Source organism: Gobio gobio (assembly GCF_949357685.1).
Source record: "Gobio gobio genome assembly, chromosome: 8".
Taxonomy (NCBI): domain Eukaryota; kingdom Metazoa; phylum Chordata; class Actinopteri; order Cypriniformes; family Gobionidae; genus Gobio; species Gobio gobio.
This window is the reverse complement of record NC_137114.1, coordinates 49639504-49656429: the sequence shown is the minus strand read 5'-3', so window position 1 is coordinate 49656429 and position 16926 is coordinate 49639504. Positions and strand designations below refer to the sequence as shown.

At 37.6% G+C, this 16926-nt stretch overlaps 1 protein-coding gene across 2 annotated transcripts; it reads right to left on the bottom strand.

Moving 5' to 3' along the window:
* Window positions 1–2341: 2341 nt before the first annotated feature.
* LOC307130699 (uncharacterized protein) lies at window positions 2342–16681 on the bottom strand. Of its 2 annotated transcripts, XM_079823822.1 has the most exons (5): window positions 16419–16646; window positions 9032–9134; window positions 6962–7012; window positions 6574–6821; window positions 2342–4608 (listed from the first exon to the last, which is right to left on the bottom strand). In XM_079823822.1, exons 4-5 carry the CDS (start codon window positions 6671–6673, stop codon window positions 3329–3331), a joined length of 1380 nt encoding a protein of 459 aa, XP_079679948.1. In that variant the 5' UTR covers window positions 6674–6821; window positions 6962–7012; window positions 9032–9134; window positions 16419–16646; the 3' UTR covers window positions 2342–3328. The 2 variants fall into 2 exon arrangements, with proteins under 2 accessions (XP_079679948.1, XP_079679947.1); XM_079823821.1 differs by lacking the exon at window positions 9032–9134 and having other exon boundaries at window positions 16419–16681.
* Between the last annotated feature and the right edge of the window lie 245 nt (window positions 16682–16926).

Here is a 16926-nt window from a genome sequence, read left to right as displayed (position 1 = left end):
ACAAGCTGAAGTGTTGTAAAATACATGAAGCCTGTTTTTTTATAGGCTTTATGGACAGATAGGTTGAGAGTGACTCTTGAAGGACCAGCACCACATCCTCTAGTACCACTGTTTGAAGAATTCATCTTCCAGAATCTGGCAGTACGTTTTGGGAGTTCATTTTAGTCCATCCTGAAGTCCGTTTTGCAGAGATGGACTAAAAATGAACTCCCAAAACGTACTGCCAGATTCTGGAAGATGAATTCTTCAAACAGTGATACTAGAGGATGTGGTGCTGGTCCTTCAAGAGTCACTCTCAACCTATCTGTCCATAAAGCCTATAAAAAACCTTCTTCATGTATTTTACAACACTTCAGCTTATGATTCTTCTTTAGTGGGGGTCATTTTTTAGGATTCTTTACCTAACTGAAGTCTCTGAGATCCTGACACCTTACACTTCTGGAGACTCCAGGTAGGTTGCAGCTCTGGAAAATGGTGGCGCTGGAGACTAAAGGGTTCCTGATGGTTTCACCCTTAATTCTTCACCTTAATTCTTAATTCTTTTGCAGTTAACAGGTGTCTTTTCTTCACCACCTGTTTTTGTCTGACCCTGCTGACCCAACGAGCATTTCACTGTCCAATGGTCATGCCTTAACTGCAATGTCTAGTATTGCATTAGTATTGCATCCTTCTCATGGGCATTTAATACTTTTTGACTTTTCAGTCTGAGTTAAATCTCTTTTTTGGCTTTATTTATCTGTAAAAGAAAACATGCCTAATAATTCTGCACACCTGAATATAAGGTGATTTTCATTTCCAGCCTTCATGAACAATTATATATCACTTATACATTATTAAATACTAAATCAATAGTAGTTATTAGGATTACTGTGGTTTAGAATTGGTCAAATGTGCCTGGAAAAAAAATATGATCAGAAAATCAACGTGCCTAATAATTCTGCACTCCCTGTAGTCTACAGTCTGGGAAACCCAGCCCCCCTTTCTCTTTAGGGGCATTAATTGTTGCCCTTTTCCCGTCCCACAAAAAGTGTTCAATTAAAACATCAAATTGCATAAAAAAGTGTAGCTGGTATTTTAATCGGAAGCATAATTGAAAGCGGTGATATTTACAATAGAAGCACTTCAGAAATAGTTGATATGGCATTTATCAGGAGCTTGTGAAATCTTATAAATATTATCCTAATTGCAAACTAAATCCAATCGTGAATATTTCATATAATTTTGAAATAATTGTGCAAACCCGCAACCTCTCATGCCCAAACCCACTTCACTAACTGGCAGTATATTATCATACTATATTTTACCATAGTTCATTTACTCCACAAGCAGGGTTAATTACCCGCATCTTGTTATTGGTGTAAATCACTAATTTCTGTTATTGGATGACCTACTCAATAAAACCACAACAATCAAAATATATAATAAACAGCTACTATAGCAGAGAAAAAAGACAGAAAGAGAAGAGCAGCAGCAGCTGCATTTCGGGGCTGAGCTCCGTCGAGTTTGTCTTGACAAAGTCAGACCAAAAAGATCTAAAAGCTGCTGAATTTGCTGCAGTGGCAGGCAACATTTATTTTTTATTATTATAATTAATAATATATATAATAACATATATTTATTATTGCAGCTTCTGACGTTGGAGTTTGTTCTGGAGTTTTCACAGATGAAATAGTGCACATACACTAAATGGCTCCGCGGACGGCGCCTTTGATTTAGCACAACTATTCGCTGTATCTCTGCCATAGTTTGACCGAACTCCCCTCCACAATCATTCCCTTTAAATAGACTCCAAAATGGTTTGCCAGCTGATGTACCTTTGGATAATATAATTACAAAGCTAACAAACATCAGTGTAATGACAATTGTATTGTTTGTATGAAAACACTTCAATTAGCAGAATTATATTGGTATAGACTGAGATGTAAAGAAACAGTGGTGGCCACTATCACAATGAACTATCAATATTGATAAGGTATAGCTAAGAGTGGTCCAGACCAACCTTATAAAAGAAGGTTTTGGGAAATGCAGCCTTGGACATTAAAGATGACTCAAAGATCTTTTTAGTTGTGATATACTGTCTCAGTCAACCTGGGCTCACAGAATTCCGTGAAATGAACACGGGCCCCTTAACTCAAAATCCGTGGCAGTTTCACGGAATCGTCGAAAATTCTGTGATGGGTCCACGGAAGTGATTCCTATGTAAGTCGATGACAGTAAAAAGTAGACATGATTTTATGAATATTTATAGGCTACTTTTATATTTTATAAACTATAGTAACCAACTCCACTCCTACCCTAATCCTACCCACTCTCAACAATATAAAACACATAACAGGCAAATACAAGTACAGTCACAGGTATTTATTGCAAAAAACAGTGACCAAAAACAGACAGACCAAAAACAGTATAAAAGTATTAACTCATGTTGCATACCAAGTCTTCTGAAGTCACACAATGTCTTCATGTAAAAAGTTTATATTTGTGCACACTTACTGCAGCAGTTTTAATGACATTTTAAACCATCTGAAAATCAAGAAAAAAACCAACTATTTGAACATTTTACAGCTATTATTTACAGCAAATGACTCTTGTACAATCTGGAAACAATATGGCAAACATTAGTGAATAAGTTACATAGGCATGGAAAATCTTATTCAAGCAGATTTAGCAAAGTAATTATCCAGAAAATATACAAATAATTATTGACACTAAATTAAACAATTAGATGCAATTGACCTATCGGTTATACCCATCAAAATAGGAGTCCCTCCTGTTAAGACAGATAATGCAGACCTTAAACCTATCTAAACAGAAATGTCAAAAATTTAAACAAAAACAAATTAGGAGGTAAATCACAAAGTCTGTGAAAAGAAGGACCACTTCTCGTCAGGGAGCATTTATGTGGGACTTAAATATGCCATGGAGGGATATATAAAAGATTTTAAGATAAATATGGTGGGAGATTATTTTGGAAGCGAGGGTTTACAGATCACAATTCAGTACCACACTGACAATCCTACTTAAGTAAAAAGTACCTGATTTTAAATGTACTTTAAGCATTAAAAGTAAAAGTACTTGTTTAAGAATTTATTATCTTTATTCTAATAATTAAAAAAAATACAGTATGGGCTGTGGCATTTTAACTAAGTTGTCTAATTGTGCTTACCATCTGTTTACATTCTGACTAACAATTCTGGTTATCAGGGTGATCTGCAGAGTTAAATATCATTATTCTAAAGCAATATGCAGTAGTTTTCAGTGAACAGCTTTGACATATTTAAATAATGCATATTTATGATATTTTTACCTTTTATAAAGGCTTCTCATCTTAAATAACTTTCAGGTGTTTTTTTTCTCCAGTGTGAATTTTCATGTGTTTGTTTAAGACTCCTATTTGTCTGAAACGCTTTCCACACTGAGTGCATGTATACGGTTTCTCTCCAGTGTGAATTCTCATGTGTTTGTTAAAGTCTCCTTTATGTGTGAAACTATTTCCACACTGAGTACATATATACAGTTTTTCTCCAGTGTGAATTCTCATGTGTTTGTTAAGGTCTCCTTTAAGTGTGAAACTCTTTCCACACTGAGTGCATGTATATGGTTTCTCTCCAGAGTGAATTTTCATGTGTGTGCTAAGGCTTCCTTTATGTGTGAAACTCTTTCCACACTGAGTGCATGTATACGGTTTCTCTCCAGAGTGAATTCTCACGTGTGTGTTAAGGTCTCCTTTAAGTGTGAAACTCTTTCCACACTGAGTGCATGTATACGGTTTCTCTCCAGAGTGAATTCTCACGTGTGTATCAAAGCTTCCTTTATGTGTGAAACTCTTTCCACACTGAGTGCATGTATACGGTTTCTCTCCAGAGTGAATTCTCATGTGTGTGTTAAAGTCTCCTTTTTGTGTGAAACTCTTTCCACACTGAGTGCATGTATACGGTTTCTCTCCAGTGTGAATTCTCATGTGTTTGATAATGTCTCCTTTATGTGTGAAACTCTTTCCACACTGAGTACATGTATGCAGTTTTTCTCCAGTGTGAATTCGCACGTGTTTGTTAAGGTCTCCTTTAAGTGTGTAACTCTTTCCACACTGAGGGCATGTGTACGGTTTCTGTCCAGTGTGAATTTGCATGTGTTTGTTAAGGTCTCCTTTAAGTGTGAAACTCTTTCCACACTGAGTGCATGTATACGGTTTCTCTCCAGAGTGAATTTTCATGTGTTTGTTAAGGTTTGCTTTGTGTGTGAAACTCTTTCCACACTGAGTGCATGTATACGGTCTCTCTCCAGAGTGAATTCTCATGTGTGTATCAAAGCTTCCTTTATGTGTGAAACTCTTTCCACACTGAGTGCATGTATACGGTTTCTCTCCAGAGTGAATTCTCAAGTGTTTGTTAAGGTCTCCTTTATGTATGAAACTCTTTCCACACAGAGTGCATGTATACGGTCTCTCTCCAGAGTGAATTCTCGTGTGTGTATCAAAGCTTCCTTTATGTGTGAAACTCTTTCCACACTGAGTGCAGGTATGCAGCTTTTTGGCTTTTGTTCTTTGAGTTGTAAAGTTATGATGTCCCTCCTCCTCTTCATTCAGTTCTTGTTTCACTTCCACCTGGTCTAAAATAAACAAGTTAGAATCAGTTCAAGTGAACCCTGATTTAATAGCAGAAAGCAACAGAGATCAGGTATCAGATCTTTCATGTGCCGAAAAATGTGTTTACCTTACGAAAAAGCATACTTCAAGTTCATTTTAGTAAGTATACTTAAAGCCTCACTATGTAACTTTTTCGTTCACTAGAGGTGGCCTATTCAAAACAAAAGGCATAGTTTGATGACGCCACGTTTGAGCGCAGAATCTTGGGACACGTGGGCTTCGCCTCACAGCCGGTGGAAAACAATCGGGATAGGACTCGGGCAGAAATCATGTTCATGGATGTGATTATTAATGTTACCGTAGTATGAAGCAGAGCAGGAACGAGTGTTGTGGGAGCTGAGCAAGGCCGCTGGAGCGATTGTTAATAAGAAGAGCGGAACACACCTCGCAAGCAGCTGGACTGTTATTATGGCATAGTCGCCAGCGGGACTTTTTGTTTGCCACAGTCGCCGGCACCACTTCCGCTTTTCCGCTCATCATATTAAGATACATCTGAGTGTGTTGAAAATTAATGTTATGATGTTAATCTGTGTGTTCGCTTGGCGGCTGCTATGACACTTGCTTTACTCTTACTGCAGTGTGCAACGTTTCTGCAAAATAAAACCAGAAACCGAGGATAACGCAGATATGACGCAATCGACAGGCGACTTCCTCACACGTCCCAGTTCCTTGGTTAAAATAGCAATACAAAATAAAAACTTTTTATAAAGAGCACCTTTAAGTCAAGTTCAAATATATTTTATGTAGTAAGTATCCTAATATCAATGTACTAGCAGTAAACTTGTAAGTGTACTACTTGAATACTACTTGGAACTAAATTGTAAAAAGTATACATTTAGTGTACTATAAGTTTCTCATTTGTACTGCAACCAAACACTTTTTAGTTTATGTATACACTTTAAAGTGTATTTTCAGTAAAGTTTAGTAGTTTATACCGCAAGTATACTTGTAAGTTTCATTTAAGTGAACAAAACATCATACTTACAGTTTCCTTTTTATATATTGTTTTTGCACTATAAGTATTTAAGTATGTTCCAATTCAGGTATTATTTTTTTATACTTGAAATATACCTTTAACTGTACTTTAAGTCTTTCCATTTTATTCTAGCTTCATGCATCCTTTTTTATCAATAATTGAATGTCAAAGACTATGTACGGATCAAAATTGAGAATGAAGATCAAAACAGAGATGGTGTAGAACGAGTGCATCAAAACTCCCAAAGCTTTACAGTCCTTCACACCCTTCCTGGGTTCAACATTTAATTTGGTAAAATTTGGCAGTTTTGATTTATATTCTTTTTAATGATCGCGTTTTACATTTGCATAAGCAATCATCTATCACTTGTTTCTGCGTCTTCTTTCCTGTGATTTGATCTGGAGATTTTGTACTAAAAAAAAGAACTGTAATGGCTCTACAGTATAACAGTGAAAACATGGATAGCTGGAAAATTTGGATATGGCAGGGAAAGAGTAAACTAGATTAAGTAAATCCCTAAGTAAACTACCAGTGAACTAGCTTACACAAAAATTCAGATACTCAGAAGCAGAAACATATCCGTTGTCTTTAAAAATCAATATTTTCAAACAATGTTTAAGTTTATAAGACAGTGTAAAACGGTATTTAAGCTACTAAAAAGATTAAACAACTTCAAGGCAAGTCAACTTAGAATACTTAATTGTAATTTTAAGTATATAAATCGATCAAAAGATTGAGTGCAATAATAGGACAAATATACTTAGACCTAAAAGCACTAAATATACTTAGTGCAGTTTTAAGTATAATTCTAAGAAGGGCATAAAAAAATATATGTTCTTATTTTTATTTATAAAAGAAGTATACTAATAGCATCAAAAATCAACCATATACTGCTTATTAATTAACATCTACCAAATCAGTATACAACGAAGAATCAAAAATGGACACCAACCTGTTTGTTCCTCAGTATCTTCATGTTTTATTCTGGATGGTTCTGGATAACTTATGTCTTCAATCTCCTCTTTAATAAACTCCTCTTTAATAAGCTCCATCTTTAACAGTCACACAGATTTCAGCTGCTACACCTGGAGTTTGTCCTTCTCTTGTAGGATGATGTGGATATTCCCAGTATTTATTGGTGAATTGTTGTGGGAGGGGCTTCACTGCAGGTGTGAACTGTGATCACTGTCTTGATTCGATCTGCATTAAAAAAAATACAGACAATAATGTTCAATGATCACCTCATTCATTATGGTGATGTCTGAGATCTTAAGTAAATTGGCACATTAAGTACATTTTATTGGTGTTGACAGGCTGAAACAAACTAAAATTATCATTACCTTTGAAATTTCACTCCAGTTCTTGTTTTTGCTCTTTCGCTTCCACAAAGTCTGAAATAAACATGTTAAGTAGTTAGAAACAGTTCAATGAGGATACATTTAATATCCCTGATTTATTAACAGAAAACAAGAGATCAGGTTTTTTAGATGTATGTTTAAGTAACTATGTTTAAGCGCAAGTAAGCGGATAACCTCAACTTTTGGTTCCAAAAACAGCGATAACTTTCAGGGTAAGTAAGTAGCCATAGAAACTCACTCTCTGAAAATAACCTGCTCCAGAGCAGCTCATGTTCCAGGGTTAGTTTGCTTTAGAGGTATTCAGATGCATGTTATATAATTAACCTCCTATGACCTGGCGTCCACATACGTGGACTTCACAGTTATGGTTGTGTGAACCATATTACTTAATTCAATGCAACTCAGACCTGTTGTACTCAAACATGGACACAGTGCCATCTGGTGGTGTCAGAAGAGACAAACACGTTACATAGAAATGTCAAGATGGCGGAGAACACGTCTGAAACCTCAGGCTGCCACACCAAACCAAAACATCCACAAGGTAAAAAAAATCTAATACAATTTCTTTGTTGATTTTTGTTAAGTTATGCATAGGAGAGTTGTATGAATAATATGGTATGTAAATTGAACACAATTTTTGTAATAGTAGAGATTTACTATGCCGCTAAACTTGATGTCCACGTGTACAATGGGACTTAGCATAGTGGAAAATGTAAAAATGTTAGCAAAAAATGTAATTGAAAACATAGTTTTGGAGGAATTTGTGAGAAAACTTAAATGTACAATAGTTTACAACAGTATAAATGGACATTGCATGTGTGATAACTGTATTGATTTATTTATTTATTTTCTCAAGACAATTTTCCACAGTCTATTCCTCTGTCAAAGGTACTGGAATTAGTACTGGATTAAATTACTGGGGACTACTCAGAGGTAGAGGACTTGTCCGACATTGATGACCCCATAGAGAATGTTGATTACCACCCTCCACAACAGGAGCCAAGCAGCAGTGAGGAGGAGAGTAGTGGGGATGAAGACCCCATTCCTCAGTCCACTGAAGCAATGAAACTTATGGCTATCATTCAGACAGTAGGCTTGCCATTTTGCGCACACCCAAACATCGGACTCAGAGGGTTGAGTCTGATGGCTCAAATTATGACCCTGAAGAGCCAACACCAGGACCAAGCATTCAAGGACAACCCAAGTAAGGACGAGGAATGCGCTGGAGGGCTACCCAATTGACCTCCAACCTAGTCCAGTTTGAGCCTGAGGAGGAGACTGAGCAGGAAAGAGAAGGCTGGACCACACCGGACTATGTAAACCAGTATATTGTAAAATATTTAATGAAACTGATTGAATTCTGATCCAATGCTACAGCACTAGCTAGAAGTGGGTACCCATTTAACAAATCAGTTGATGATATGTATAATTTCTTTGGAGCCTCAATTTTGATGTCCTCTGTCCCGTAGCCACAAATCAGGATGTACTGGTCCAGCGCATTTAGATTCCCTGCCATCACAGAAATATTCACACGCAACCGATTTTACAAACTTAGGCAATCAAAAAGGTGGTCACTGATGATGACATTGCAGAAGACCTGAGGGAATGTGACAAATTCTGGAAGGTGAGGCCTTTTCTTGACCTCATTCTGAAAGGCTGCAGGTCTCAGGCAAGTCCCGAGAGTGTTTCTATTGATGAGCAAATTATATCATTTACAGGAGCATGTCCTTAACGACAATATCTGCCAATGAAACCAAACCTAGTTGGCATGTTTGTGCTTCAGCGGAAGGCATCATGCTCGACCTTGAATTATATCAGGGTGCAAATGCACTAATTGCACAGATTCAGGAACCAGGTGAACTGGGTTTGGGAGGCATGATCATTGATCTGTCTAAAACTCTCAATCCTGGTACAAAAGTGTACTACGATCGGTTCTTTACACCCATCAAAGCTGTGAATCGAATGATGGAGAAGCAGGTGTTCCTGATTGGTACAGTTATGAAGAATTGGGTTTCCGAAGCAGTGCAAAATGTAAAAGAAAGGAAGAGGTACCTCAGCACAAGTTACCACTGAAGATGGGAAAATTTCTCGAAAAATCGTATGACAACGAGCCGGTAATGATGCGGTCTGTTCATGAAGCACAGCCTGAAGACACCTGCCAGCGATGGGACAAGAAAAATAAACAATGTGTGTCTATTCAACATGACATCATGACTTTGCGTAAACATACACGCCACTTTCTCAAGCCAAATGGCGTGTTATACATATGCTATTTCATGAGATCAGTCTGGTCTATCAGACGACCATCCAAGATGTCCGCTGTTTAGCAGTATTTCAGAACCAACCAGCCAGTAAAACGGCGACTAGGGATGTCACAAGTACCGGTACTTCGGTACGAAGTCGGTACTGAAATTTAAAAAATGTGCTACCAGCATTTCTGTAGTACAGATTAAATATTACTCCTGCAAATTCTGCATCTCTGTGTAAATGACGGGCGCGCGCACGCACGCACTCACTCACTCGCTGTCTTTGTAGTCTCTGCCTTGTGTCACTATAGGAGGACACAAACGCATAACATGTCACTTCATGAGAATTTACCGTCATATCATGAATACAGACACTCAAAGGTGTTAACGGCTAGCCTGGCTCCGCCCTCCTACGTACTTCCGCTCAATTTTTTATTTTCCTTCAGTACTACGTCTGGGACTGCTGTATATGCTTAGGTTTTCTCCAGTTCTAGACTGGTTTTAAACTATTTTTTCACAACTATTTAACACTTCACATTTTTTAGTTACTTACTCTTTTCCAGTCATTTTTACTTAATATGACATTTTGAAATACATTTCTTAATAGAAAAAAATAAATGTCTTAGTTTCTGCATGTGCTAACAGGTGATATTGTTTCTAGTCTTGAAACAGGTTTGTGTTGCCTGACTTTCGGCACAGTTTGCAGTGCAGTATCAATAATATTACATGTTTTGTCTTAGAAATGCACATTTGACAGTGAGTTGACAGTAGTAGTAGCTTGAGTTAGGAGAAGGGATGAAACGATTACCAGTTTCACGATAAACCACGATAAAATTTAGTGACGGTTAGTAATATCGCTTAAAATTGAATTATCATTAAAACCGCGTGTGATTATCATGATTTTGAAAACTTGCGGTAAATCTTGTCCAGTCAACGTCAGTCTGGTGCAGGCGCAGTGCGCAGCTCTGCTATTTTTCGTTGAATGCACGCGTTTGGATCTCACAGCGCTGTTAATGTTCGCGTGACCGATCAGAGTAAACGGATCTGCGATAGTGAGCTCGCTGCCATTTTGACTTTGACCCGAGCCGTCTGTGTGATGCAGTTCAAATGAGTAACAATTCGTGCTACCTTTTATCAACAAATTCGTCGTCTTTGGAAGATGACTCAAGGTTAGTTTCATTTTTTAATTAACGTTCGTCGCCACACTAATTTATTCCTTCTCGCCAGTAGAGCGTGTACTTTTGATGTGCATGTTAAGAGCTGCACGCTGACTGGCTCTGACTGGCTGTTGTCGCGTTTATTTCTGCTGTGCGATTGGGTGTTAGAGTAATCTATATCGAGTAAAGAGTAAAAATGGCCAGGGCTTATCATCGTTATCGACTTGAATTTTATCGCGATTCGATATGATACCGTTTATCGGCCCAGCCCTAACTGAGATAAAGGTTTAGTAGATAGGCCTATAAACAGTATAGTCACTATCAAAATAGAGTAACCTAAATCACCTTCTGTAAGAAACTGAACACTAGGTTGTATCAATTACATTGATGAAAAAAAAAAAAAAAAAATCATAGTAGGTGGCGACAAGTGACTGTTAAAAATGCATTTGTCATTGACTCATTCATTTAAGAGATTCTTTCAAAAAAACGCAGATTCATCTAGTAATGAAACAAGTGAAGTCTTTATGAGCGAGTCATTGAATGTTTTTTAAATGAATTAAAATTAAGTCGTCTGTAGTAAATGATGTTTTAAGTTGTCTGGTCAAAATCGCGACCTCTATTTTTAAACAAAAAAAAATTGTGATTCTAAATGTATAAGCGTGCAGCTTAAATTAAATTCAGACATTTCAGAAAATTCAGAAAGTCAAACATAAATAGTGATGAAAGCAAAAATATGAAATGTCACAGACTTCACAGTCAAAATTACAATTTTTATCTGCAGGTTGATTTCAAAAGAAAAGTTTAAGAACGAGAATCCAGAAGGATATTAAGATATCTTGAATACTTTTAGAATTACAAGCATGAAAACTGTAGAAAAATAATATGGCACTCAGACAGGAATGTTGATATAGAAAAAATTAGAGCTGTAATCAACCAAAGAAAATCCTGGTCGACTGAAGTCCTGAAATTTTCGACTAAAAATCGACTAAAATGACGTTAGAAAAAAAAACGTTAAATGAATAAGCTGCACACTGTGCGCAGTACTTGGTGGCCTTGTTGTCTGCCTGAATTAATTATAAATAAACATAAAAAACTAGTAGGCTATTTGCAGAATATTAAATCGTTTTTGACCTGATTATTTTGCACTGAAATTAGTCTTTTGACACATGAGTCTGTCGGCTCTGACAGCGTTGCATCACGTGCACCTGCGCAATATCATAGTACTATATTTTCGGAAGTCATAGGCTATGTTGTCAACTAGATATCATCACAAGAACTTTTGAGGAATACGCAACATAATTTAGACAATTGTTTTTGTCATATGTATTATAATAACTGACAGACACTATCATTTCAGCCGCTCTGTGCAGCTCGAACAGGAGCTGAGCTCAGCTTCGCGGCTGAGACACGAATAGACTATTAACTTAGAGCTTTTACTCTTAAACACAAAAGGCACGTCTACTTTAATAAAAAGGGAATATTTATTAAACAAGCCAGATCAAGAGCAGAAAAAACGCTCTCACAATTAGATAAATAATATACAAGAAAACTAGCCCTCTTCAATCTGTCTCTCTTCTCCAGTGGGTTGGGCTAATCCAAAAGAAGTGGAAACAATGGGGGTGTTCTGAAGACAGACTGTTACCTGTGAAACAGGGGTGCTCTGAAAACACCCCCATTAGCAATTAGTGCTTTCCACCTGATGAAAATAAACGCGGAGATTGAAATGAACGCAGCAAAACTAATGAAATTAACGTGGCTCGGCAAAACTGATGAAATGAACGCGGCAAAACTGACAGAACAGATCCACTTAGTTGGATATCCTTAGTGGAAATGGCAAATTATCTCCTTTAAAGTGAAATTTTCTGCACAACTATATAGTTAAAAATTATAATAAAGTGTTTAAAATAGTAGGCAACTTGAGTTATTAAATGTATATATATATATATATATATATATAATCTCATCTCAAGAAAGGTGAGAAATCGGCCCAGAACTAACAAAGGCTACTGTACCAAATATTAACATTGATTTTCTCAGGTGTTCAAATACTTATTTGCAGCTGTATCATACAAATAAATAGTTAAAAAAATCATACATTGTGATTTCTGGATTTTTTTTTTTTAGATTATGTCTCTCACAGTGGACATGCACCTATGATGACAATTTCAGACCCCTCCATGATTTCTAAGTGGGAGAACTTGCAAAATAGCAGGGTGTTCAAATACTTATTTCCCTCACTGTATATATATATATATTATACACATACACATACATACAGACCCTGGGTATATATTTTTTTTCCCTTTGTTTGGAAACCACCATTTTGAGCAAAAAAAATTTTCCATTCTGGTCTCCTTACTAAAAGGACACTAGTTAAAGATAAATAAATGTTAATAAAGCTCTTTTTATAATAAGAGTATATTAAAAGCACTGAAAATAACAATAATAAAGTCAGTAATTTATCACCCCAGACAGATGCGGTTGTAACCTAAATATGTTATTTTTGGATATAATATTTGTGCCTATGAAGTGGGAGTGGCATGGCATCAGCTGATGCTGTATTTAGCTTCAAATAAAAAAAATATACAATTATTTTAGTGCTCCTTTGATTAATTTTCATCATCCATTTCATAATTTGATTACAGAATTGACATCATTATTGCTTTATTTATTCCGAAAAATAAGTAACTTCTATTTATTTGTGTATTATACTTTTCATTTTATTACTATAATGAAAAATGCAATCAGAGCTGATCAAGTCTCCGCCCCGCCCTGTCAATCATCGCATCAAGCCGGGGCTATTGAGAATGAGATGTCGTATGCCCGCAAGGTAATGGATTCAGACAGAGACCGGAGAGGAGATATTCTGATGATTATTATGTACATAGTCTTCCAAACTCAACTGAACATGAAGTTTTAATCCACCCAAGCCGATCTGAGAAAGCAGCGGCTGGTAAATGTACGCCATTATTTCACCACAGGGTGTCAGTCATGGTCTAAACTAATGACCGCGATGCTGAAGTGTGAGACACTTGATCAATACGAACTAGAGCCCTGCGCGGGACTGTTTTCTTCATCCCGCTCCCGCCCGCACCCGCCGAATTTCTGACCATTACCGCCCGCTCCAGCAACGTATGTGTTACACTCCCGCCCGCTCCCGCAATATGTATGTCCACTCCCGCCCGCTCCCGCAATATGTATGTCCACTCCCGCCCGCTCCCGCAATATGTATGTCCACTCCCGCCCGCTCCCGCAATATGTATGTCCACTCCCGCCCGCTCCCGCAATATGTATGTCCACTCCCGCCCGCACCCGCACAAACACAAAATAGCAAACGGACATTTAGAAACAATCAATTTCCACTCACTAAACTTCTATGTATTGTTTGTCAAAAACACCAAACAACTTGACCTGCAGGGAGTGCTGAGCGTTTTTGGTGAGGTATGATCAAGTAGCTATGCATTTGCCAGCTGCGCAATATGTGGATACATATAACGTTATACCGCATGATTTTGCCTACCAAAACAATTGAGAAACTTCTCCAAATGTCAGACTTTCCTTGCTTAGCTTTTGTGCTGTAAATACCTCGTTTGAGGTTCTTTTCTACATCATCTATTGACATCTTCTCCATCATGTCGTTAGGCAACCTCCCTATCCCGCCGATTCCCGCTGTGTTTTTTTTAGCCGCCCATTCCCGCCCGCAGCAAAATTCAAACCGCCCGCTCCCGCGAGATTTGCGTTGGGTCCCGCGGGACCCGGCGGGACTCAATCCCAATGCAGCCCTCTACTACGAACCTTTATTTATTTGTATTAAACATGTTGATCACTATTCTGTCATTTTTCATTGTCAGTCATTTTACTGTATGTTATAAACATGTTTATGCCCAAAACGCTTAATTAATATTCAAGGTAGGCCTAGTTGACTGTCATTTTCCTCAACTGTGTGCATTACTGTTTAAGATTAATTCAATATTTAACATTGTTAACATTACATTTATTTAAGGCACCTACCGAGCATTCATTCTACTTAAGAAGGCTGGAATAAAAGCACCAGCGCACACAAACGATCATTTTAATTTTTAGTCAAATTCATTTAAAAATTTAAACTCAACAGGTATAAAATATGATCAGTAAGAGAAAAACACTGCTAATGAGGACGAGCACTGGACTGCTGCAGGATAGTGGGGAGATTTATTTATTTATTATTCAAAATGCGCCGGAAATATATTTATAGAAACATTTCAGTGCATGGTGGTAAAGAGTTCGGAGTTCTGCCGTGGCAGCTCGTAATGGTCAAGGTTTTTGATATCAGCTTCTCTAAATACATCAGCTTGGCGCTGGTAGTAAGTTTCTCCCTGTAAGAGACCTCTTCTTCTCCAAACCAAGTTTTCTCGTAATGTATCCGCTTAAACGCCGTCTTTCCTGCTCTGATCTCTGTATCGTTCATGTTGCCCCTGGCAACCGATAGCGTGGGATCCCAAAAGGGTGGACGGGCTCAGACTCCGCCCAATTTGTCACGTGACAGCAAGCGACCATGACGTATCTCCTCATTCTCAATTAAAGCGATGGGTTTACTGGCAGATGAAGTGGAGCAAGAACACAGAAATGATCGCGCGCGTCTGTCAATGACTGTTCTGTTAGACAAGCACGTTATTAGAACCATAGATAGTTATGGTTAGAAGAACGTCTCGCAGAGAAGGCGCCTGGCTCGTGCACCTTAACACGAGTCTGCTGAAGGGCTGAAGTCAGCGGTGGTTTACAGCAGGTTATTTTACTCTCTAACAATCTTAGACAAGCTGTCCATGATTATTGTTTGCTGTATTAGTATGGCTGTATTTTCTTCTCTCTTTTTACCATTCTGATTGTTGTTTCATGCATCAAATATTAATAAAACGATGTGTAGTCAATCTAGATGGTGATGGGTGTTATTTATAACAATAATAGTTATAAGGGTAGAGGGTTTTTGTTTAAGAAATGCAGAAAACCTGAGTCGTCACAATTTTTATAGCGCTTTATATAATAGAAATAGTTTCAAAGCAGCTTCACAATAACAAAAAAACTAAAGAAATAGAATTGATACAAACTTAGTTCAATTCAGCTGTAAGTTCACTGTTGATTCAATTCAGTTCAATAACTGGATCTGTCTAAAATCTGCAGTTTAGGAGTGTAAAATAATAGGGCATATGCATTTTGACTAAAGTGCTGTCGTTTGTTTTAAAGTAAAGTCTATTTTTGTTTTGATTTGCCAATACCAGCTTCAGTGTCAAAAACATCCGATTCATGAATTAAGAAAAATATGTATGTAATGTAATGTTACAGAGTTAAAACACTGAGTTATTACACTTTTTGTAGCCTTCAGCTACTGAATGAAATATGGACGTTTATACACTTTATAATAGAAACTTAGTACAACAAAAACATTCTTTAGCTATTCGTGATTGGCAAAACATTAATTTGTTTGCCTTTAATCAACATAGTTTAGTTACAGTTATAAGACAACTGTAAAATAAACGAATAAAATAAAATAAAAATCAACTCCCACGATTGACCTGACCATCGATTAATCACTTAAGCATTCAAACGATTCAATGTATGAAGACGCAGGCTACATTTCAGAGGTCTTCTAACCTGCAAAGTTTGCTCTAAATACACAAAAAGCCCAGTAACTTCACTAAATGTCAACAAAGTTGTCCAGGCTGTTCCAGGCGGGTTAACGTTACATGAGCGCAAGCATTCAAAGTTCAAGCGTCAAACTAGACGCGAATTTGACGCTCTATTCACGTTTGGTGTGAACGCAGCATTAGTGTTAGTTTTTGCGTATCTATGGCAACGAGACTTTTACAACGTGAATCCAGGATCGCTGTCGTGCAACACTTAAATGTTTCCCTTACCTAAGAGAACCATTTAAGAGATTATAATGCAACACCCTTAAATTATTCTCTTAGGTAAGGGGAAATCGCCCCTTAAGTATCATACTTGAGGGAAAACTTAAGGTGCTTTATGCAACCGGGCACTAATCTCAAGAGTTTTTCTCACCGTGTCAGCCGCCGCTCCCCGGGGCGAGACGCCGCCGCGGAACTCACTGGGTCGGGCCGCTGAACCCAGGCCCAACTCCGCTAAAGACAGCGATGAGGGGAGAAACACCACCGCCTCCGCCGCCCGCTGTCTCACCGACTCAGGAATCTTTTGACAGCTCTCCTGCTTTTCCCCCTCTGCTCCCCCTTGTTTTCTCTCTTCCTTTCACACTTCCAACAGATAAGAATCAAAATAGTGTCACACAATATGGCGGCCGTACGAGTAAGCGCCTATCGCGAGACTTCGTTATTCCCTGTTCCCCCTTGTGCATAGCAAGGAAAAGCGAACCTTTTTTATTATTATTATTGAACAGAAATCATGTACAAACAGTATGGCAACAACAAAACATTTTTGTAATAGAAAATACAGATCAGGTGCTTAAAAGAAATAAAAAAAATTGTTTGTAGATCATTTTCATCTATAATGGAATAAAGATTGATTGCATTTTTTTATTTCATAATTTTGCGGG

Excerpts from the sequence above, each read along its gene's own strand:
- LOC307130699 (XM_079823821.1), bottom strand. The coding sequence starts at position 6,673 with ATGGAGCTTATTAAAGAGGAGTTTATTAAAGAGGAGATTGAAGACATA. Across the intron at positions 4,609-6,573 it reads AGATACTGAGGAACAAACAG|ACCAGGTGGAAGTGAAACAA; the intron begins GTTGGTGTCCAT and ends TGTTTATTTTAG.